Genomic DNA, 24,031 nt, shown 5'->3' with positions numbered 1-24,031 from the left:
AACCCGAGAGCCATATTCAGAAAAACCCTAGGCGGCAGAACAAATCCGTCAACTTCTAAACCTTAACCCTTCATTGCCCTTAAATACCCTTAATGATCGCCCTCCACGTGTCCCAGGTTGCAGATAGATGGCCAAGATCTTTCTTCCCAATCATTGTAGATGCATGTTAATCCTCGAGCTCGGATGGTGCCACGCATCCTAGCTCTTCATCGATCTTGGCCACATGTTTTAATCTCCTTTGATACGCTTTAAAGCTGTTTGTTTCCCAGCACTCGGTTTCACCGTCCTCTTCATGCACCCATTCTGATCTCCTGCTACCATTATCATCCTGCGTCCTTTTTAATTCCCTGTTTCTCTGCTTATTCTCACTTTTGTGCTTCTACTTTGATTCCTTGCTTCCAGACCCATTTTCATCCGGGTGTTCTAGTCTTCTAACAGAGACCTACATCAGGCAAGCATAGGCAATCATGGAACATGTTTAGAATGGTGTCAGTATCAATTGATTCAGGTGCATAGTTCCAGGTATCTCGCACCATAAACTTGAAATTTGCCTGAAGGAACAAATCTTTGTTGTAGGGCTTTATCTTATACTGCTGTCTCGGAGCTGGTGGTGGAGGAGCGCTCGATTGAGGTTGAGCAATGGAATTATAATGAATCAAGGGCTCCTCCTCATTCTACAAGACGGCAATATAAGACAAAGCCTACAACAACGATTTGTTACTTCTGGCAAATTTCAAGTTTATTGTGATACCGGGAACTATTTACCTGAATCAATTGACTCTGAAAATTTGGTACCAGAACCAATAGGATCTGACGAATCGCGTGCGACGTTTGTGGGCGATGGTAAGAAAAATCAAAAGGTAAGTTTTCTATTATCTCATTTTCAGTCTTAAATCTCTCTGTCTTTCCCAAACTTTCTCTCTATTTTCTGCATAGTGGCCATGTATATATCAAAGGCTTCTGACAGATGGTATGAACTATATAGGTGTTTTAGTTTCTTGTGTTCCTTTATAGATAGACAGGAATTGCTGAACCTCAGACTATTTACCTATTGAGTCATTTATCAAATGCTGTTTAGTTTGGGAGCTTCTACAGCATAGTAAAACCCTCCAAGAATGTTCAACCAGCCGAATGAATGATTATCCCTTGCCAAGAAGGAAAAAAAAAATGTTTGCGGAAACCCAGCAAGCGCTACCCTCTGTTGAACCTTCCTTGCAGGATGTCCTTTGCCCTTTTGCATGCCAAGCTGAGGATCACTCGAAGTAGCCTTACAGCTTTAGGAAGTTTTTTATGTGTTTTCCTCGTAAGAGCTGAGCTTCATTACGATTCAATGCTGTTTAGGATTACAATATTCATGGAGCACTTGGAGCTCCAGAGAAGCAAATTATTATTTCAATTCTGTATATAGAACTCTATCTATGAATATCTTATGATGCTTAGCTTGTAAAGAAATTTGTACCAGAATGCTGAGTTCTGCCATGCTGCAGAAGATTTGTTTTGTACCATAGAATTTAGATTCTGATTCTGATTCCTCATCTTGGGGTGGTTGACATCTTCAGAATGATTCCCATTATACAGGGAGTTATTTTATCACTGGCCTCTTAATTCGTTTGCTCTAAGGATATAATACGTTTACTTCTTATGGAGGATTTTGTTGTTTTATATTTTTGTTGTTTATTGAAATTTGAAATACAATTAATGTATACTGAATTTTACAAGAAGTGAGATGGAAACTTGTGTTTTATATTTTGCATATCTGATTGATTAAAGTGGCAAAATTTGGGACACAAGAATGCCAAAGAATATTCCTCCTGCAGTTTAGTTGTGTTGAATCCCTTCTCTATGTTCTCCATTCAGGAATATCTTATTATTTATGTTGCTGTTAATATGTACATGACTGTAACTTAATATGTTGACTTTTGATTCAAGGCAATCATGCTGTTATTGCTCAGAAGCTCACAAAAAATCCGTTCTCTGTGCACTTGAGAAAGATGCAGGTTGAGTCAGTAAAGCTGGTGAACTTAGAATTTAATGAGCTTGTAAAAATTAGTTGAGTATGTTTTAGCTTGAATCTTATGAAACCTGGACTAGTATTAGCAAGAGCTGAATTGGTTTGCATGCTTATCATATATCCTGAGATTGTATAGTCCTTTCAGCGCCTCTGAGCTGTGGCCGAAATTCATCAATTAATATCAAATCAGTGTTTTGTTCTTTATCAAATGTTGCAGAAGATGAAGAATGTGTACAGGAGGAATTGCTGGTTCAAATTTATGATTGTATTCAAAGTTGGGGAAAATTCTTTCTTTTGCTTAAATTCCGATGAAAAGATTTTGGAATTCTTCCAGTGATCTCCCTGCTTTTTTGACCGGTGGCAGTATTCTTGGTTCTTGGCCTTCCCATAGAAAAATACTGAAGTGATTCGGAATTTCAGATGTAGATCATGTAACGATAATGCAGTTGTCAGCGTTTTACCCAGCTGGAGTTATCAGCGTTTTACCCATACTGCCAGTCCTATGCTCTAACCTGTTCCTTGCAGCCATGGCTTCTGGCATTGGATTTTATTGGCAACCTTCCCAGATATTTGGTGGGCCCTAGAATTATTGCTTGTTTCGTCTATGAATTTGTGAAGTGTTTGGGGAGAGGAGTACTGGGGTGGCAAATCTTCACTATATAAATATTATAGCAATTAGGTATTATTTAAGAAAGTGCTTATTCCTAAAATTCCTACAATATGTTTAAGCAGTTTGATGTCTCCAGTTTCCTATGAAATTTGTACGGTACGTTGGTATTTATGCATAGAAAAAGATCTTGCCTTCTCAGTTTCACGTAGCAGGTCTGTCAATGAGGTCCTATGATTCTACTTTAGCTTTTTCACATCTTGTGCCAGTGGTTTGATTATTGAACTTCAAAATAGGACCAGAGCCAAACGCAATCACTGTTTTGGATTCAATTACACTCATGAGGTTGAGGATTGTTAAGTTACAAAATTCTAGTTTAGTTGTGTACAATTAATATATGGTAGTTGCATATAAATTTAACTTTCTCATTAGACCTTGAGTCTCATGAATCAATCAAATTTTTCTAAAGCACAATTGAAGAATTCCTAAAGACAGAGAGAAGTTCTCCGATCCTGCAGCGGTGAGGCAGCACATCGAACTACCTCGAGGAAGATGTTTTCGTCACAAGGAATGCAGAGTTTGGAGTCAGTGGTGAAGTCATATTCATCCTGGGCTTGGTCCAACAATGCCTTGAAGAGTGGGTGCTTGAGTAAGGTAATTTTTATCACAAATCTCTTATGGTTCTGTCCTACATACACAACTAAGTGACCCTTTGGGACATCTCTTGGAATTGAGCTACCTTCGTTGGCGGACCAAAAACCCCATTGATAACAGTACTCACATGCTGCGCAAGGTATGACTCTGCTCCCCATCTTCCTCCATTTGTTCAAGCATGCCTGTACGAACTTACCCTTCATATTTTTATTCATGGGGAAGAGAAAGGGAGAGAGACAGAGTTGAATGTGCTAAACTAAGTAGTGAAGAGAAAAAGAGAGCATATGGATGGTGATAGAAAGTGGAAAGGAAAAAGGTTTATATAGTTGTAGCCATGGGAAGAACCATAGTTTTTTGAAGGGCCATTTAATGGTTTGACATGACAGGTAGCTAGCTTATAGGTGAATGAGTATTTAGTGATGATATTTATCAAGTAGTTATTTATATATATATATATATATGATATGTAGTTGCTGGGCGTTGCCGTGCTGTACCGTTGCTTCCTTTATAGTATCTCGCATCTTGTTACGAAACCGTACGAACATGCATCTCATGGTTTTTAAAAGTTTATGTAAATTATTGCTGGTAAGGTCCATAGGAAAGAGGGACAGTGTCCCTCTCTTTCTTTTTTCTCTTTAGAGAGTGGTGCTTGATCAGAGAAATCTTTCGAAGTTCTCGCTCGAAGTTAAGACCCCACAAGTTGAACATGGAAAAGATAAGATATGAAGGAAGGGAGGAGGGATGGGATAAGCTTCTTGGGCAAAGTGCGATCCCACTTATTAGTAATATACGCTCATGGATATTGTAAAATAATCTCAGTTTGCTCAGTGAAAGAGAGAAAAAGAAAAGCCGGAGGGGCTAGCTATAACTTTTATTCCACTTTTCAAACTTGGTTTTCTACTTGTTTTACTGGCATGCATATATAACAGCTGGACTTTGATTTTCGTCTGTGAGAAAATTGAGTTTAAGCCAAGTGATGGCTGAAGTTGGTGATATGATCAGCCAATTAAATCATACATTGATTATGTCATGACCACCATTTGACTGATAATTGACTCAGCTGGATATCACTTTGATGAAGGACGTATATGATGAGCTAAGCCCCCACTTTCCTCAAAGTGTATTTTTACAACTATTATGTACATATTGAATGCCATAAAAATGATGTTTTTCTTGCTTTTTTTGGTTACCTTTCTTCATATATATTAAAGTTTGATTTGTGGGTTTGAAACTTTGCGTGTGTACTAGATATTGTATAACAGCAGGCATACAGTCATTGATCATATCTTCGCCTGAATCAGGATAACTTTTTTGTGTATCTCTGCAACCTGACCATGCATGCAGGGGATGGGCTATTGACTGCAAAATGGATGGTGGAAGGTATCTTCGGTTGCAGAAAGGAGAACGGATGCAAGACTTTGAATCTTTTAGACAACGATTCCTACCACCGGCTCCAGTTGTTATTTCGTTGACTCCGTTCCTCACCAAACATAGCGACGCCTTTCTAGGGTATTCACGGTATCATTGATTGAATTTAGTAGAAATATGGTTGTGGTGTGAAGAGTTTGCGAGCGAGGAGAAATATGATGCCTACGTAACATTGAAAAACTGGTGTGTCAACCATATGTATATATATATTTCTCTTGTTTTTTCTTGATGAGTTATGTGTGTCTAGAATAGTATTATTAGGTAATTAAGAGAGGAAGGAGAGCCAGGCAGCACAAAAAAATTCAACCCCCTGAATTTGACGATGCGGGAACGGAGGCGCAACGATGGTTTAATGGAAAGAGAGAGATGACCAAAGGTTACACATCAACGGAGGCTATACAGACGTTGGGAGATAAGGATGATTTATTTTAATACAAAAGAGTTGGTGCAGACGAACAAGGTTTTTTCCTTGGATATCTGTTTATCTTTTCTTATGATTTTGTGAACAAGGATTTCCATCCGACCCATGAAATTACTCTCTGACATGTTTTCGAGAGTTGATAGTAATAATAATAGTGTTTAACTCAAATCAACATCACTAATTGGAAGAATCCATGTCCAATTTTCATGGTTCTACTTAAAAATTTCATATGTTAAAGCAGTATATGATTAGACATTTGAAGGGGAAAGAAAAGAGGAGAGTGAGATGAATGAGGGGGGGGGGGGGAAGTGATTAGACAGTAGTAGCAGCAGCAGCAGCAGTAGTAAGGGTGCACGTGCAGTGGGGTGGTCTGAATTTGTGATTCGCTGGCAGTGTCTTCCTCCCCATCTTTTTTACTTTTGGTTTTATACGAAGAAACTCAACAACCCTCCCATTGCTCTTATTAATTCCTCCCCATGCCTCCCTCTTCCCAACCCAACTATTATTCTCTTTTGTTTCTTTTACTTTATAATTTTTTAAATTGGGTTTGTGTTTTGTCAATATTGTTTTTATTTATATATAAATTTTTAGAAAAACAATGTAAGAATTTTAGTTAATAAAAAATGTTTATATCTCTTGTCTCTAATGTAATACCATCTTATATGTTGTGTGTGTGTGTGTGTGTATATAAAAAGAGAAAAATACATAAATAAAATTATTTCTAAATAAAATTTTTAGTCATTATAATTATTTATTTTAGCATCATAAAATTGTTCGTTAAAAAATTAGTATTTACATTTTATATTTGCAGAACGTGCAAGTAATGCTAGAAATTCAATTCTTATGTAAAAATTTAATTAAGAAAAAAGTAGTTACCTATAAATTGGATATGCAAAATTATATTCTACAACAAAAAATTAATAGTTTTTACATGAAATTTAATAATTATATATTTTTTAATATTAAATTAAATATTAAAATTTTCGCAAATAAAATTTTCAACGTTATAAACAATACTATATATAACAATAACAAATCATAAATAAAAGATAAATAAGGTCCAGAATTACATAAATTTAGAGTTATTGAACTAATATGTACTTTGATGTCATCTGTAATGCATGAATTAAAGTATTTGACACAAAAAAAAACTCATAAAGTGAGGTCTATTCCTATCTTCGGTTCGTTTCCATGTAGGTTGCCAGGATACATTGTTTCATCAAACGAGCGTGGCTTCGCAGTTGTTGGCGCAGACGGATGAGAGGAATATTCATACATCTTCCCTAAAAACCCTAAGAGTTTTTTTTTTTTGTGGCCGCAAATAGAAAGTAAAGGCGGCTTTTTCGCGCGATGTGGTGTCACACTTAGATAATGTGTATTTCTATCTTTTTTTTTATTGATTTAACATTTGACTATATTAAATCAAACAAAAAATTTATTTCTTTCTAAATAAATTATGAACACAAATTATTAAGTTTGAAAATTTCAAATTAAATTATAAATAGTTATTCTGATATAAAATTTAATAATTATATTTTTTTAAAAAAAAAAAGTATAAACAAAATATAAAAAAGAGTTTCATACAACTCAATTACCAACTCATCACATAAAAACATCTTATTATATGAAAAGACTGGCTACCTCTCTCTTATCTATTTTAGGCAAATGATTCTTTCACCACAATGGATGTGGAAGTGAGTAAAATTTTGTATATGCTTCGAGACTTGGAGTAGTCAAATGAAAATGAGACTACAATGTGGAAGTGACTAAAATTTGTCACGCATAATTTTACTTTAAAAAAAAAACCACTATTTAAATTAATGATAAAACTTACATTTCTATGAAATTTTAATTTCAATTTAAAAAACATTGTTCAAATTTTATAAAAAATTTCAGGCTCTGTTTGATGCATTTTATTTTGATTTATATAAGTGTGTAAAAGTTGGCATGTTTATAAAATAACCAAACCACAAATAAAATATTTTTTTTCAAAAAATGTTATTTAATTTAATCATTCTTCCGACTACTAGTCTCTCCAAGTAAAAATTTTAAATATAAAAATTAGAAAAGATTGTCATAATTGTTTAAGTAATTATAACGTATATATATGTTAAAAAAAATTAATATTATAACCAAAAATAAAATTAAAAAAAAAATAAAAAGAAAAGAAATTAAGGGGAGAATTAAAATCCACAGAAAGGAGCACAATTCAAGGGGTGTTACAGAGTTACAACCCAGACTCATTGTCTCAATCCGCAAAAAACTACCCAACTCAACAAATCCCTCCCTTTCTCTCTCTCTCTCTCTCTCTCCCCCATGGCCCTTTCCCCCTCTCCCATTCCTGCTTCATCAATCTCCATTAATGGGAGAGCCAAGACCTCGAATCAGCGCCGCCTCTACGGACGATTCGTTTTCCACTCAAACCTCTTCCACTCCTCCTCTTGCCCAACCTCCGCCTCGCCACCCCGTCTCCCTTGTCCAGCCTTCCCAGAAGAAGAAGACCAAAGTTAAGGTCTTCCGTGTCTTCCGCTCCGTCTTCCGCTCCTTCCCCATTATCACACCCGTATGCAAGATCCCCGTCCTCCCCACCGGCTTGCCTGACGGCCATCGCGGCTCAAGCGGCTCCAAGGTTACGGGAACGCTCTTCGGCTACCGAAAAGGCAGGGTTAGCTTTTCCATGCAAGAGAATCCAAGGTGCCTGCCATCGCTGGTCGTGGAGTTGGCCATGCAAACCAACGTGCTACAAAAGGAACTCAGCGCGGGGATGGTGAGGATCGCGCTCGAGTGCGAGAAGAAAGCCGACAAGGCCGAGAGGGTGAGGTTGGTGGAGGAGCCCGTATGGACCATGTATTGTAACGGTAAGAAAAACGGTTACGCCGTCAAGAGGGAGGCGACGGAGGAGGACTTGAATGTTATGGAGGTGTTGAAGGCGGTATCTATGGGCGCCGGCGTTCTTCCTGGCAACTCAGACGCCGATGGCCCGGATGCAGAGATTGCTTACATGAGGGCTCACTTCGACCGCGTGGTTGGGTCGAGAGACTCGGAGACTCTCTACATGTTGAGCCCGGAGGGAAATAACGGGCCTGAACTCAGCATCTTCCTCGTGCGGATCTGATGGTTGTTAAGCCTATCAAGATCAATCGTAGATGTATAATAGGTGATATGAGAGCCAAGAGAGGGAAACGTATGGAATGTATAATTCAGTAATGTTGTTAATTATTAATGTAAAAGCAAACAAGGTTCTAATTCTTTCTCTTCTGTTGTGTGAGTGAAAATGTAGTTTTTGCCTCCTAAACACAAAACAGTTTCAAAATTGTATATAGCTTACTACTTAATTTTCTCTTTTCGTTTGACATCTATTGATTTCGACTGCAATCATCTCCACCAATTGTGTATTTAACTCGTGTTTTCTGTTTTTAGGAAAATACAATCTCATTTAACCTCGAGCAAGTCAGGAAACCATCTTGTACAAGAAAGACTGGATAAAACAAGAGCAACAAATTTCTTAAATATCATCTTAACAACATTGGAACCTGATTTGATATGAAAGAGTTATTGTCCGCGGAATATACAGACAAAAGCAGAGACGCCACGCTGATTGCCAGGGTGAAAGCAGTGGAAAGAAGAAACAATATGAAAGAATAAGCTAAGAAATTAAAAAAAAAAAAATAGTTTTCTTTTCTTCGGAAAAGCACCAAATAATATTGGATTGCGCACCAAAATATCATGGTAACTACGGAAATGACACAATGCTTCACTGAACCTTTGGCTCCATGGTTTATCACTCATTCTAGACAACAATTCGATCTGACATAGAAACGTTGAGTGCCTCTCAGGCAGGGCATACTGGAAAAACTGAAGAAACAAAATTTGCAGCCATGCTCCAGGGAGAAAAAAGGCCTGAAAGTTAAAAAGCTTTTCTAATTTCAACATCAATAGCCAAATATCCAGCTATTAAAATTGGGAATTTAGACCCACTCGTAAACACTCACAACCTTCTGCGTCCAGATCCTTCAACTGATCTGCTAACATGTATATGCACAGCCCATGGCCTAAAATGGGAAAAAAGGAAGACTGTAAATCAGAAGATACTTTCTATACAACTGAATTTAAGATGCAGGCAACTGACAACTGCTTTTCATTTACAGGTTCTTCCTCCGCACATTTCTGCCATGAAGACTAAGAGGATAACCCTTGGGGATGAGGGGCAGTGTTGGTGAGGTAACTTGGCTGGTATATGAAAATTTTGAGATTCTCTTCCTTGGATATGGATGAATGGCAGCCAGTTCATGGATACGGTGTATTACATGCTTCGGAAGAGGGCACACAGCATGCTTCACTTTCTCCTCCACCTGAAAAATCCATTTGAACTTCATATTAGTATGGGAAACAGTATTTTGCTAAACAGTTAAGGCACAGAAACAGAGAACAATCTCACCCAAAATCTGATAGCCACATAAGATCTATTTGCTAGGATGTACCATGAACCATCCATGGATATAAAACACACTTCATGCACATGCATATAATCGACAAACAAGCTCAACGAGTTGACAATTTTAAGTACCTTGATTGGGTTTTGACATTGATCTAACAATCAGAAATAGCCAAGTCCAAATACTCATCCTTTTTGGACCGTATGAACAAGGGAGTTTTATAATGTCCATGCATAGCAAATGACTCATAAGTTGTATCTTCATAGCCATGAACGCAATGAAGCATAATCAGCATTTCCAAACATAAAAAATTTGGTCTGCAACTGATCTCAGATATCAAGTAAAATCCTCAGATAGTTCATCAAAAAAAGAGAATGTTAATTAACATCTTAAACAATTGAAATGTACAGAAATATAACAAGCATTTTCTTTTTTTTTTTTTTAATTATTTTTTCTTTTTTTTTTTTTGAGGAAGAACAAGGAAGCAATTTAACAACCAAAATAGAAAAAACAAGAGAAGAAACACAGCCTCCATGCCTTTTTGTGATTCTTTTTTCTTTTTTGTGAAACAAAACTAACCTCTATATGGTTGTGCTTTTGGTTGTGTTTATGCACGCAACTAGCTCTCAAAAGATTCCGCCATTTGTCCTACACGTTCATGAGAATTAAACGAAATTCAAGTTTAAAATAAGAGGAAATATGAATTGTCTAAAACAAAGTCATGTACCCTCAGATCAATAGGAGTGCGGTAAACAGAAGAAGAAAACATAAGCTTCTTTATGTCAGTCCATTTTCCAACCCCGTACTGAGAAATACCATCAATCAGCTTCATCACTTCAGCAAGAGTCCACATCCTTTGGTGCTTCCTCCGATCTCCACCCTTGTTAGATCTTTTGACTGTCAAGCAACAATCTTCGGATTCGGATGAAGTAATAACATCATCAGATTCCAGCTCCTGTATCGAAACAGGAAAATAAGTTGAAACTTAAAAATCTGAAGGGATAGCATAACATGCTTTGCTGATCGAATCAGCGCCAAGAAGAAAATGAACTATTCAAGGAAAAAAAAAAAGGACAGAAAAGACTTGAAACAATTTCATTGTTGAATGAACGAATTAATCTATATATTCATACATCTCTCTTATACAAAGAGACAACTGTGCCTTCCAACAGAAGAAGATTGAGTTAGCCACAACATCCATTTTATTAGAACAGTGGCCAACTCTCACCTTTAAAAGGGAAAAAAAAAACACTACAGACCAAAATATCTGAGACGACAACCATCATGTTAGTGAAACCAACAAATACAGACATAACTATTCAAAGGGGCATAAAGAGATGCATTTGTTTTTTTAAGCATACAGAAAAAGAAGGGGAGGAAGAAAGGAGAGCAGGAGGAAGGGCAGGATTTCATCTTAAAAATGATAGAAAGTCATAGGCTTTACAGAATTTCAATCCTATCTATGAGGACCTTTTTTTTTGGAACTACTCTCAAAACAAAGGTTTAGACCATGTTGCACTACTGTTTTACTAAAAGTATCAAGCTGCAAAATGCCTTCAATCCTAAAATACTGTTAAGAACGTCAATTATGAGATCTGACCTTCAGGTGATTATCATCTGAAGCAATAGTTAGAACTTCTCCGTTCATTGTCTGTCTCGTTTTCAAACCTGAAAATTCTTCAATATATCTGCGAGTAGGCCTACGCATTCTCTTTTGTTCAAGATGTGTGCTGCATTTGGCTGTTCGACCTGAGTTCTTTTCATTCTTAGTAGACAACAAAAAGCTGACTAATGGTTTTTCATCATCATCCAGCTCATCAAGATTCTGCATATTCTTTGAGATAAGGTCAAGACTATCCTCAGTTGGTGCTTGACACTCACATTTGCTCCTGGTGTGATGTACACCACAACCAATCCTCTCATTATGTGGATCATTCTTCCATTTGTAATCTGGAATGATCTCCATTGAAGATTCAGATATCCCAACCGCACTGTTACTAGTTCCACCGAGTCCAGGAGAATGACTTTCTGAACTTGAGTTACCTAAAAATAATTCTTCATGAAGACTACAGTCCAATTCATATATTTCTTGTGCAAAGTCCATGTCTGCATTCAAAATAATCAGGTAAAACAAACAATTAACATAACTTTGTCCACATTCCACCACTACTAACAACATCGTAAATCCATTAGGTTTACCAAGAAGAAAATCTTCACACACGGTAGAGAGATCATCAGCTGCACGAACATCATCAACTTCATCCAGTAATCCATCAAGAACCTAGAACAATCACCCACGAGGTAATCCAACCCCATAAACAAAAGGAAAACAAATTAATTCTGCTTGTAAATTATCGAACCTGACGAGGGGAACCAGATAAAGCAGGCTAAGTTAAGAAATGTCTATAAAGAATTCAACTCTGTTAGGGTCCCTACTAGTGGATCTTGTTATGGATCTATGAAGATAGACATCGGTAGGAGTTTGGAGATGTTTGTGACTTTTTCTTATTTTGCATATTCTGGAATTTAGTCTAAACGATCATTAAAAGAGAACCTTATAATCTCTTGGGAAGAAAGTACTCAAAACTTTTTAAAAACTTATTCATACAAAAATCTGTCCCAAAAAATAGCAGCTTTTATTACAACAGAAGAGCAGTTATCCTGGAAGTTATTTCCAAATTTATTGTAACCACCCCTTTGTCCTAATCCTAACTTATTCTGCTTTATTTCAACATAACTTACAACTATCACACATAATACATATTTGACCAGTTACATATCACGCCTGATACATGATTTCCATAATCTACTAAATAACTGAACACAATTAAACTCCTACTCTTTTTCTTCTTTGATATACCTCACTAAAAGGTATAATTTTTGCATTTGTGGAGCCCTTAACAAACTCCTGCTGCATGGAAATGAAGGCATCTAAAATATTATAACAAAGAAGGTACCATAATAAAGCTCAACAAAAAGAGACACATACTTCAAGTTTTGAATCATACTCGCCTCCACAAATATTGTTAGACTCCAGCCCACCTAGTAAAAAATCAGAAGAAAAACCATTAAACTGACAAGCAAATAGTAGGAGACAATTTAATAACCGAGCAATCCAAATGTGTAAATTATCCAGCCATCAACAAAGAAATTCAACACTGTAAATCTAGGTTTTGTATCATCTCATGCAGTTATTCAATAGTAGGCTGGCCCAAGTGTTTTTTAGGATATACACAGCCTTGTAGTCGTTTTATCTTGTACGAAGTCCTGAAAAACATGGACTCTTCATTGTGTATAAATATACTGTCACTCTATGAAATGCAAAACAGAGAGTAAAATTTATCTCAAAGTTTACATGGTGTCACTTATCAGAGCTTCCCTCTTGTTAGATTTCCAACATGGAATTATGCTCTTTTTTTTTAATAACATATGACATTATGTTAGTGAATCATGACATATTTATTCCTTTAACCTTTACCTTAACTGACTTCCTCGTTCAGAAATCATATATCATATACCTGATAATATATAGAATATATTTATACCTTTCTTCTTCTTATCCATGCATAGAGTTCTACATAAATGGCGTTCTCTTGTGTGTATGTATACGATTACTTAATGAAAGAAACTCACCAGACTAATCCATCCCAAAGTTTACAAGGTATCAAAGCTACTTTGGTTCTCCTGCTAAAATGAGTTTACCAACTGACTTCTCTACCAACTGACTTGCTATTATATATTCTCATCTCTCCTTTGCTGTTTCTAAAATAAGAAATTGTATTAGTGAAACCTTAGACTTAAAACTTCTATACATGGAAATCTTTATTTTTAGCAGTATTGAGAGGTTATGGAGTTCTTGTGTTCATGGTTCAGGCTGTAGTCTTTCTCCCCGAATAGCCTCATTTGGCAGCAGATTGACTCCCTTGTATATCCTGCATCCAAGCCACTGCATCTTTGGGTACTCTCCACAGTCTCCTCAAACCCAAATCAAATTCTCACTGCTTTTTTTTTTAACACCCCTTCCATGTTCAAGCCGACACCTGTTCCCTGCACCTTAATATGAATTCAATCACACCCAAAAACATGATCTTACCATCGATGCTTAAGTACAAAAGCTCAAAGCCCTTTATGATTCTCTCCTTTCCATTCATCACCACATCCCTAAAGAAGATTTTGTCCTTCAAATACTTGGAATGCTGATTGAAAATAAAAATGTAGTAATCAGCCTGAGTTCTCATAAACCACTTCCCTCATTTCTTACAATTCAGACTGCACTTTACCTCCAAGAAATGCATCTAACCAAGCATCAAAAACTTGCTAGCTGCGCTGATAACCCTGCTCCTTTTTTCTCTCCTCTTCCTTGCTTGCTGCTCAAACAAACGGCAAATCTTCCCATCAATGTTACAGACAAAACCAATAAAAAGGCCAACACCGTGGCAATAGTCAATAATTACATCACAAGAATACAAACATGGTGGCTAAAACTCAACCTCAACCATCTCTAAAATACCACTCCAACATCAATTATTCCTCCTCTACTCCAGGTTTGCTACGACCAGCCCCCACATCATCAATGATAGTTCCTTCTATCCAGTGTCAATTCAGCCCTCAACTTAATCATAATGCTCTATACTGCCCTCAGCTTACTCGCTCTTTCCAAAGTTGTGTCGTACCTGTTATTGATAATGTCCAGAGATCATTTCCTGCTTCTAATCTCAATGATCAGCAATATAGTCTCTTGCTTCTACTCATATGACCTTTCAATCTAGTAATCTTTCTCCCTCTTCTTCTCATTGTGGATTACATCAAATCATGTTTGGAGATGGTTTAATACTGTCACATTGAACCAGTTTAGAGAGGGAGAGAAGCAGAAAGAAAGACAGAGAGAGATTCAGGAAAGAAAGTTTTCCTTCATCAAATGCATGAATTGTATGCAATCGGGTGCCAGGTATTTATACACATACTGGTACTTAACTGGAAACACTTACCTAAATGAAAAAGGTTAGCTGTTGCATCGTTTTCCTCTTTCATCTTGTTAGTATCAAGGTATTAGTTCTCTCAGCTCCCACACGAATGAAGATCCTAACCCTTCTCCTGCCACCACCTCATCAAATTTAAATTAGGATAAACCTGATAAGGTTGTTCCCCCATCCAACATCCTACCAGCAGCGATCTTCTGCTTATCAGATCTGTACAAATTTCTCTAATAAGATCTGTACAAGTTTCTCTAATACTCATCCTACACTTACCAGATCAGAAACCAGTCACCCCAAACCTATAGCTTAGAATGTTCACTGCATCTACATGTGTTGAGTAACATATTTATTATTTAATTATTTTAATTTATTATTTGGTATTATATAATTATAACTCTATGAGAATAATAATTTCATATAATTAGAAATTTTATACAATAAAAATTTTCCTATCAGTATAATAGAAATTTTATAAGTACTTTAAGTATAACAATTTAAGATTGAGAAATAAAATTATTATTTTTTCTCCAAAATCAACATGATATCCGATCAAGGGAAGAGAGGACAGATCAGAGGAAGTGAGAAAGCAGTCGGTTCCTTCACCACGCAAAGAGCAGCTGGTTTCTTCCTCCACCACGCATTGAGCCGTGCGAAGAGCTGTGCGAACCAGTTCCTTCTTCCTCCGCGCATTGAGCTGCTAGCCGCGACTCACCAGCCTTTCGCATTGCACAGACCCTCGCTCCGGCCATCTGCGTCATACAGACACACAAATGCCCAGACGCATAGACTTCTTCTTCTGCCGTGCGCAGAGCCACATGGAGGAAGCTTTTTTGGCCGCGATCTGCTTTGCTTTGCAGATGCGTCGCCTGCTGTGCCTTCACGCAAGATCACAGACGCGATCTGCTTCATTTTTCTGACTGCCGTGTACTGCAGATATGCCTGAGAGAGGAAGCCAAGCCCAAGCCGAGCCGCTTGTGCCGAGCCGAGCCGACTTTAAGCTTGAGCCAAGCCATTTTTTAACCGAGCCGTTTTTCAGCTGAACCGTTTTTTAGCCGAGTTCGAGTCATTTTTTAGTCGACTTCGAGCCGTTTTTGAGCTGAACCCGAGCTGTTTTCTGAGCCGAACCGAGCCAACTGTTGCATGAAGATATAATTCCAGTTTACAGCACTTTTTGAGCATCCTTTGGCATTGGTAAACTGTAGGATGACTCTTCAGAACTTGGTTTGAGCATTCGTGATACCCTGCACCAACTTGAGGGGAAGTGTTGAGTAACATATTTTATTATTTAATTATTTTAATTTATTATTTGGTATTATGTAATTAAAAGTTTATGAAAATAATAATCTCATATAATTAGAAAAATAGTACAGTAAAAATTTTTTTATCAGTAGAATAGAAATTATGTAAATACCCTAAATGTAACAATTTAAGAGTGAGAAATAAAATTATTATTTTTTCTCTAAAATCAACATAAAATCCGATCAAGGGAAGAGATGGCAGATCAGAGATCAGATCAGGGGAGGAGAGGACAAATCAGAGGAAGTGCGAAAGCGGTTGGTTCCTTCCTCCACCGCGCGCAGAGCCGTGCGAACCAGTTCCTTCTTCCTCCGCGCATTGAGCTGCTGGCCGCAACTCACCAGCCTTCCGCATTGCACAGACCCTCGCTCTGGCCATCTGTGTCGCACAGACACACAAATGCCCAGACGCATAGCCTTCTTTTTCCGCCATGCGCAGAGCCATGCGCGGGAAGCTTTTTTGGCCGCGATCTGCTTCGCTTCGCAGACGCATCGTCTGCTGTGCCTTCGCGCAAGATCGCAGACGCGATCTGCTTCATTTTTCTGACCACCGTGTACTGCAGATATGCCTGAGCGAGGAAGCCAAATCCCAAGCCAAGCCGCTTGCATCGAGCTGAGCCAAGTCGTTTTTGAGCCGAACCCGAGCCATTTTTTGAGCCGAACCAAGTCAGCTGTTGCATGACAGATATAATTCCAATTTACTGCACTTTTTGGGCATCCTTTGGCATTGGTAAACTGTAGGATGACTTTTCAGAACTTGATCTACAAGTTAGTCATTTGTGATAACTTTACACCAACTTGAAGGGGGTGTTGAGTAACATATTTTATTATGTAATTATTTTAATTTATTATTTGGTATTATGTAATTCAAAATTTATAAAAATAATAATCTCATATAATTAAAATAGTAGTACAGTAAGAATTTTTTCATTAGTAGAATAGAAATTCTATAAATATTTCAAATGTAACAATTTAATGATGAGAAATAAAATTATTATTTTTTCTCCAAAATCAACATGTCAAATATTATAAATAATTGTGTCCACTAAAATTACCATAGAAACTGACAGTCAACAGGGAAAAAAAAGACATGAAAGAAAGAGATAACTCTAAAAAGTAAGCAGAGATAAAGATATATCCAAGTATGTTAAAAAATAATATTAATATTAACTTCAAAATTTTAGTTTCATGGGATAAAATGGCCCCTTACAAGGTTCATTTCAAGATCTATCCCACTTTTCACTGTTGTTGACTGAAAACATGGAACAAGCAGTGCTGAGTTAATAAAGAATGCATCAAAACATTACCACATTTTCCTGTAAAGCCATAGTCAAACCCGTGAAAGATTTCCTCCAACACTGAGCTTTTCCTTGTATCTTCTTTACCAAAACATAAGATGTCATCCACTGAAAATTTATCAGTTTCAGGTTCTGCAAGTATATGCTCTACTTCAATTGGTTCATACTCTAACTGAGGACCAAAGGTTTCTTCTACCTTTACAAGAAAAAGTAAAATAGGATGCCATTATTCAGAAGCTTATTCAAGGAGATTACCTCAAGGAAAAAATTTACCCTACTGAGCATCAATTCAATAATTTGTTTCTAAATCACCATACACTGTTCACGTATGTATGCATACATGTATTTGTGTGTATATATATATATATACATGCATTTGTGCTTGTTATTTGTTACCATCTAAATTCATTTTCTTTTAGCATTTTTTGTTATTTTGTACCTAAAGTAACATAGAGGTGGCTAAATAAGCAATCTAGGAATGTTGCTATTGATTGGGAGGTCTAAAAATGAACTTCCAGCATGAAAGCAAAAACTCAAGGTTGCCATTCAGTAGAATTCAGCACTTGAAAATTGGGATACGCATTATAATGGGGCTGTTAAGGAATATGTTAGGCAACTAAGGCAAGCTAGAGAGCAGCTGGAGCAGAAAATCCGTGAACCAATAATTAAAACGATGCAGGTGTAGGAGTCCACAAAGTTTGAAGTAGAGTACCAGATCTCACAACTTCCACAGGAAATGGACGATGCCCAGATTTTTGGACTTTTTCTTTCGGGTGGCTCTTTACTCTAGGTCGACTCTGGTTCTCATGTTTGGTGCTTCAGGACAAGCACCTTGCATAAGAAGGGTGTAATGTTATTGTCAATAACATAAATGCAAAAAAGCATGGTGGTGTTAAACTTCTTATGGTTTTAGCTTAGATTTCTAGCTAAGAATCAATTAGAAAGAAAACTAGAGAAGCAACTTGAATTATTTAGGACTAATATAAAATAGGAAATATGACTATAATAGGGATTGTTATTTAGAAATAAAATAAAATAGGAAATTGAGTTATTCAAGATAAAATAAAATAAGAAAGTGGATTGTAATAAGGACCAATCACATCCTGCAAAATTGAGAAACTAGTAGCAATTATCTTCCCCAATATTTGTAAGCTATTTCATCAACAAAATTATGAATGAAAGAATTTATCAAACAAAATTATGAATGAAGAATTTCTCTGACCAGTTCAAAGCCCCAATTTACTTATTTCAGACTCAATAGAAAGCAAATCCATAAGTAGATTGCCAATCTGAGATTGTACCAACATAATTTTAATGATTGATCTTACCAACATACATTATATTCTTGTTGTTAAATTGATTGCCAATATGAGTCTTTTCCTTTCTCAATAACAAATATCCAAAAGATCTCTTGAGATGAAGTGCAACAGAGAACTGCAAACTAATCTCCACAACCAGTTGATTCTCATAGACAACTAAGCGAAGGTCATAAGAACCTTCTTGTTGATCTTACTTTTTACAAGGGTGTTACTGCCTCACAATATCTAACAATGAGTCGACTTTACTTGTCATTTGTTGTAAATCAAGCCTGCCACTATATGCATGAACCAAGGGAAGATCATTATCAAGCTTTTAAACGCATAACTTCACCTATGCATCTAATAGGAGATTAGGACGCTAACAGGGTTAGTTGCCCTTGCACAAGGAGATTGACATCAGTAATTGCATATTTCTTGGCAGAAATCTGGTTTCTTTGAGCACCAAAACAAACGGAAATCTTCCAATCAAGCACTTGAGCTTAATACCATGCAACTGCAGTTCTGGTATCAAATATACATTGGTTAAAATATGCTATTTGCAACATCCCAGCATCTATTGTCACAATATTAACAATATCTAACGGCCTCTTATTCATTCAGCATGCTCAGTTCAAACATATTGAGCTTGACAATCATTTTTCCTAAGAAAGGATTTTGAGATTTTGATTATGACTTAACTTAGCTTCATGATGGCAAGCCTTTTAAATGCCAACATTCAAGTCATCCAAATGTGAAACAATAAGCCTAGAAAAGCTTTAACATTATTGATCTTGTAACAATACATACTCTATTTTGTCTACTCTCATAATACCTAATTGTAGATACATGTAAAAAAAATTATCTCAATCTAACAGATAAATAAAACAACAAACTAACAGAAACACATTCTACAAGGTGGCTGGACCGTCAACAACACGAGAGAATGCGCAGTGAAAAGAAAAGCTAAGGAGGTAGTAGCTATAACCTGTATCATGTTTGATGGTAGAAGATAATACTACTAAGGACTTTGTAATAATGTACAGAAGAAACTACTTTCCGACAGTTCACCTCCTGAACATCAAGTTTTATTCAGAAATGATTCCGGAATTCAAATGAGATTTCAAATATTCATTTGAATGAATGATGTAACTGACGACAACATTTTTTAATTTAAAAAAACACCCTCACCTTTTGGCATTTCATGGCAGCAAAATCGTTGAGCAAATGAGGATTCCGGTCTATTTCATCTCATCTTCCCAACTCAAACTCAATGTTTTAATATTTGTACCTATGCTTTCTTCCTCCCTAATACAAAAAATAAAAAATAAAAAAAAAAGAATATTTACAAATTCGCTTCTAATCAACATCAGAAAGCAACATGCAAAGCATCCACTGAGACAAATTACAAAGATTTCCTTGATCACTAAACCTTGAAGAGAGGACAGCAGTTGGAATGTTAATTACCTTTACTCAATGAATTATAAAATTCCTAGATATAAACAACACAAAAAGGGGCATTATCTTTATTTTTTTGATAAGATATTCCCAAAAAAGAAAACATCAAGAACAGCATTGTAATTTTCAAGTCCCTGTATCTTATTATCTCCAATCTCTGAGATTATTCTCGGATCTTCCATGGAAATAAAAGTCTCCCAAGATGGCTCACTCAAGCTAATCCAATATTTGATGAAACTACAACAGGCACAACTTAGTGCCAGTTACATTAAGGACACATAATTTGTGGCCACAAACTGGGCCTAGGCACGGAGATAAACAGCATTGTAAATTTACTGTTGATCATGCTTAATTGAGCATTGCCATTTGACTTACTTGTGTTCTAAGTTTATTGTGCATAAAACAGGCTCACGACGCCCCACTGAAACTGTATCATTTTCTACGAATGCTTTTACTTATGTTGATACCAGCCTTAACAGCTCAACACTCGCAACCAAATCTAGATTATTTAACCCCCAAGAAAATCTTAAGAGAAACAACTAGCAAATGCATAGCAGATCCAAGAAATGAATATGGGGGAGAGGGAAAACAAACATTACTGCCTAAAAAACGAGAAAGAGAAATGATTTATCGAAAGTTCAGATATAGAAAGAAAAAAAAATCATTTGATTGGTGAGGAAACATATATGTTATACTTGTCCATATCTTTTTAATCATTAAAACATGGGACGGAAAAGGTAACCATGAAGAGAAACAGTCCAGTGGACCTGATACAGCTGTCCAACGCAGCTAGAATAATTGGAGTCTTCTTTTTTTCTTTTTTTTTTTTCTTTTTACCATGAAGAATGAGAGCTGAAAGAGGTCGCTTGAGCCTTGGGCTGACTTATCTAGTAAACAGAATGAAAAAGACAAAAGGAACAAGGTGAACTCCAACTTCGAGTTTCCTCGTTCATTTTCTGTGTTTTCTCGAGAAGCAGACAGGTATGTGAAAAAACAAAGCTAACTTTCGAAAAACAGGCTCATTCATCAGTAGATAAAAAACCATCAGATGAGATCATAATCTCCGACATAGCCTGGTTCATCAGTAGATAAAAACCATCTGATGAGCTCATAATTTCCGATGTTAAACCGCATAAAAAACTTGGAAAACAAATATTAATAGAGGAAATCAAATATTTAGCAAGAAAGAATCTAGATATAGGGAAATCTGACCTTGTAAAGGGAAAGTAGGGAGGGAAGTGGGAGAGGAATTGGAGCAGATGTTCGAAACTGAAAAGCCAGAAACCGCCAAAAAGCGACAGGAAGCAAGAGAAATGAAAAGAAATAAGCAGGTTCTGTGGACTGTTTGGCTGGCTCGTCGCATTATATACATATGACGGAATCGAAATAATATTTTTTAATTGTGATTGTTCTTTCTTAAAGTAATTAATGTTTGTTTCATGTCCGGTAGGGGGACAAGAGCGAACACTAACATATATATATATATATATATATTCTGTCCAAAACAACTGACAGAGAAATAAAATGCCACTTAGGAATCATCCATAATGCCTTAAGGTCTTGTTCGTAGTCTAAACTCTCTGTTACGGGGAAAAAAGAAAGGGTCTGAACTTGGTCGTCAGTAAAGTATGGACTTTGGACTGTCAAGCTTGCCTGCAAGTGTTGTAGCATGTCGGAGCGGTGCCAAATCCTAAATTAAATAGTAGATTTAGGTTGCTTCAGCAATTCTTTTTATACAACTTAATATATATTTAATTTAACTTTAAATTTTTATTTTATAAAAAATGATCAAGTATATATAGATCAAGTAATTTGGAACACAAGTTTTTCTTATCCTTTTTATTCTCGTGAGTAGAGAATAAATACGTCAAGAAAATATTTAAAATTAATAAAATAATTATGTTAATCTCTAAAATTAAAAAAAATATTACAGTCTAAAAGTTAAAGAGAATATCATGATCATGATCTGAGTCTAAAATCTCTCCAATACTCCCCCTCAAATTGGAGCATGAGGATCCCGAATGCCCAACTTGCAAAGAAAAAAATCAAACTGTTGCTTACCTAAAGCCTTCGTAAGATATGTCTGCAAGCTGCATAAAAGTGTAGACATATTTGGTTTGGATATTACCATTTCGTATTTCATCACGTACAAAATAACAATCAATTTCAATATATTTTGTTTGTTCATAAAAAATTTAATTAGCAACTATATGTAAAGTTACCTGACTATCACAATACAAACGCATAGGTCATGAATGCATCACACTAAAAGTAGACAATAATCCTTTCAGCCACTTTAGTTCATAAGTTATAGATGTCATAGATCTATATTCTGGTTCAACTAAAGAGCGAGACATTGTATGTTGCGTCTTAGTTTTCTAAGAGATTGGCGAATTGCCCAAAAGAATAAACTAATCTGTTAACGATCGTCGTGTTAAAGGACAACTTGCCCAATCAAAGTTGCAATAAGCATACAATTTCAGGTCATAATCAATATGCAGGAGGATACCTTAGCCTGAATTTTCTTTCAAATATCGAACAATTCTCAAAGTTGTTTCCCAATGTTCGTCCTTCGAACTGCTGCATGAACTGTGCAAGTATATGCACACAATAAGACAGCTTAGGTCCAGTAATCATCAAGTAAATCTGGTGCCCTACCAGGTGTATATATCGTCTAGGATCGTGTAAATCAACATTATTGGCAAGTGCTAATTTATGATTTTGTTCAAGAGGAGTGCTAGTTGACTAAGTTCTCAATAGACCAGTCTTAGAAATGATGTCCAGTGCATATTTATGCCGACATAAGAAGATACCTTCTAAGTTTCATGCTACTTCAATCCTTAATAAATATTTCAGCTCCTCAAGATCTTTGATATGAAGATATCTACTCAAATATTCTTTGAACTTTTGCATAGTTGTGTCCTCATTTCCAAATATAATCAAATTGTCAATATAGATAAGAACATTGAGTAAATTGTGTTGATCTCTATAAATAAAAGGTGAGTAATCATAATATAACTACTTTAATCCATAAGTTTTTAGCGTTGCTGCTAACTTGGCAAACCAGCACCTAGGTGTCTGTCGTATACTATATAATGATTTCGAAGTTTGTATACTTTACCGGGTTTTAGGGAAACAAAACTACGAGGCATTTTCATAGACACATCTTCGTCCAACTCACAATGCAGAAATGTATTATGTACATCCATCTGATGTAATTTTCATTTCTTCACAGCCACAATGGTGAAAAACATTCGAATAATGACCATTTTTGCTGTCGGGGCAAAAGTTTCATTATAATATACATTTTCGACTTGACTGTTTTTCATGATAACGAAGTGTGTCTTACATCTCTCTATGTTTTCATTCGAATTATATTTAATCTTGTAGACCCATTTGCTTCTGATTGTTTTCGTTTTATTGTTCTCAAGAACTTGTATCTCCTTTCTCATCGCCTCTCTCCAGTGTTCATCCTTTATTGCCTCAACATAAGTACTAGGTTTATGCTAAATGGTAACAGCTGTAAAAAAAGACTGATGTCACAGAGAAAATTTATCATAATTCATATAATATGTTTTAAGGTAAGGTGTATCTGAGGACTTTGATTGGAACAAGGAACATGCTTAGAGGCTCACTCAAATGGTGTGCATCACATAATCTTTCAAACAAACAGAAGGTTATTTAACCCTTTTTCTTTTGCCAAGTTGTTCATCAGACCACATAGGTCCTCCCATGTTGGTACCCCCTATCTTCTACTCCAGTATTCACATCAGTAGGCATCTCTGCATCATGACCCATCCAGTATTCACCTCGTGCTTCACATCCGAGGTTGAAGCTTCATGCTCCTATATATTATTTTATACATATGACTCATAATCGTTTATTGAGTAATTTACAACCTCATTCTCAACTGAGGATGAATCTACAATATTGTTAGCATATGAAAACTCTGTTTCAATAAAGACAACATCTCTTGAAATAAAATATTCTCCATTTTCTAAATCAACAACCTCCAACCTTTCTTTTCAAACGGGTATCCAACCAAAACGCACTTTCAACTTCGACTAGTAAATTTATCTTTATCCCAATTCCTGTCATGTACATAGCATAAACACCCAAAAGTTTGAATGTATTTATAGAAAGATACCTGTG

General features: G+C 36.2%; 3 protein-coding genes across 15 annotated transcripts; 1 reads left to right on the top strand and 2 right to left on the bottom strand.

The window, feature by feature from the left end:
• Positions 1 to 2,807: 2,807 nt before the first annotated feature.
• LOC110811262 (SAUR-like auxin-responsive protein family) lies at positions 2,808 to 4,138 on the bottom strand. The gene has a single exon (XM_022037688.2). It carries the CDS (start codon positions 3,485 to 3,487, stop codon positions 3,104 to 3,106), a length of 384 nt encoding a protein of 127 aa, XP_021893380.1. The 5' UTR covers positions 3,488 to 4,138; the 3' UTR covers positions 2,808 to 3,103.
• Positions 4,139 to 7,345: 3,207 nt separating this feature from the next.
• LOC110811266 (MIZU-KUSSEI-like protein (Protein of unknown function, DUF617)) lies at positions 7,346 to 8,370 on the top strand. Its single transcript, XM_022037693.2, has one exon. It carries the CDS (start codon positions 7,484 to 7,486, stop codon positions 8,234 to 8,236), a length of 753 nt encoding a protein of 250 aa, XP_021893385.1. The 5' UTR covers positions 7,346 to 7,483; the 3' UTR covers positions 8,237 to 8,370.
• Positions 8,371 to 8,775: 405 nt separating this feature from the next.
• On the bottom strand, positions 8,776 to 21,249 carry TRFL8 (TRF-like 8). 13 transcript variants are annotated; one of them, XM_088209565.1, is made up of 13 exons: positions 20,255 to 21,039; positions 19,613 to 19,729; positions 18,777 to 18,946; positions 17,136 to 17,322; positions 15,137 to 16,499; positions 12,547 to 12,599; positions 11,757 to 11,838; positions 11,158 to 11,663; positions 10,285 to 10,512; positions 10,137 to 10,205; positions 9,268 to 9,473; positions 9,117 to 9,173; positions 8,776 to 9,021 (listed from the first exon to the last, which is right to left on the bottom strand). In XM_088209565.1, the coding sequence occupies exons 8-13, from the start codon at positions 11,659 to 11,661 to the stop codon at positions 8,907 to 8,909; spliced, it is 1,179 nt and encodes a 392-aa protein (XP_088065691.1). In that variant the 5' UTR covers positions 11,662 to 11,663; positions 11,757 to 11,838; positions 12,547 to 12,599; positions 15,137 to 16,499; positions 17,136 to 17,322; positions 18,777 to 18,946; positions 19,613 to 19,729; positions 20,255 to 21,039; the 3' UTR covers positions 8,776 to 8,906. The 13 variants fall into 13 exon arrangements, with proteins under 13 accessions (XP_088065691.1, XP_088065682.1, XP_088065688.1 ...); XM_088209556.1 differs by lacking the exons at positions 15,137 to 16,499; positions 18,777 to 18,946 and adding an exon at positions 19,410 to 19,495; XM_088209562.1 differs by having other exon boundaries at positions 12,547 to 16,499.
• Positions 21,250 to 24,031: the final 2,782 nt, after the last annotated feature.

Source organism: Carica papaya, chromosome 8 (genome assembly GCF_054855325.1).
Source record: "Carica papaya isolate Zhongbai chromosome 8, ASM5485532v1, whole genome shotgun sequence".
In the NCBI taxonomy this organism is placed as follows: domain Eukaryota; kingdom Viridiplantae; phylum Streptophyta; class Magnoliopsida; order Brassicales; family Caricaceae; genus Carica; species Carica papaya.
The sequence above is the reverse complement of the archived record's forward strand: the minus strand, read 5'-3'. Positions and strand labels throughout refer to the sequence as shown.

Coding starts and splice junctions, on each gene's coding strand:
- TRFL8 (XM_088209553.1), bottom strand. Junction 11,664..11,756: donor GTGTGAAGATTTTCTTCTTG/GTAAACCTAATG, acceptor TTTTGAATGCAG/ACATGGACTTTGCACAAGAA. Junction 10,206..10,284: donor GCACTCCTATTGATCTGAGG/GTACATGACTTT, acceptor ATGAACGTGTAG/GACAAATGGCGGAATCTTTT.
- LOC110811266 (XM_022037693.2), top strand. CDS start 7,484: ATGGGAGAGCCAAGACCTCGAATCAGCGCCGCCTCTACGGACGATTCG.
- LOC110811262 (XM_022037688.2), bottom strand. CDS start 3,487: ATGAATAAAAATATGAAGGGTAAGTTCGTACAGGCATGCTTGAACAAA.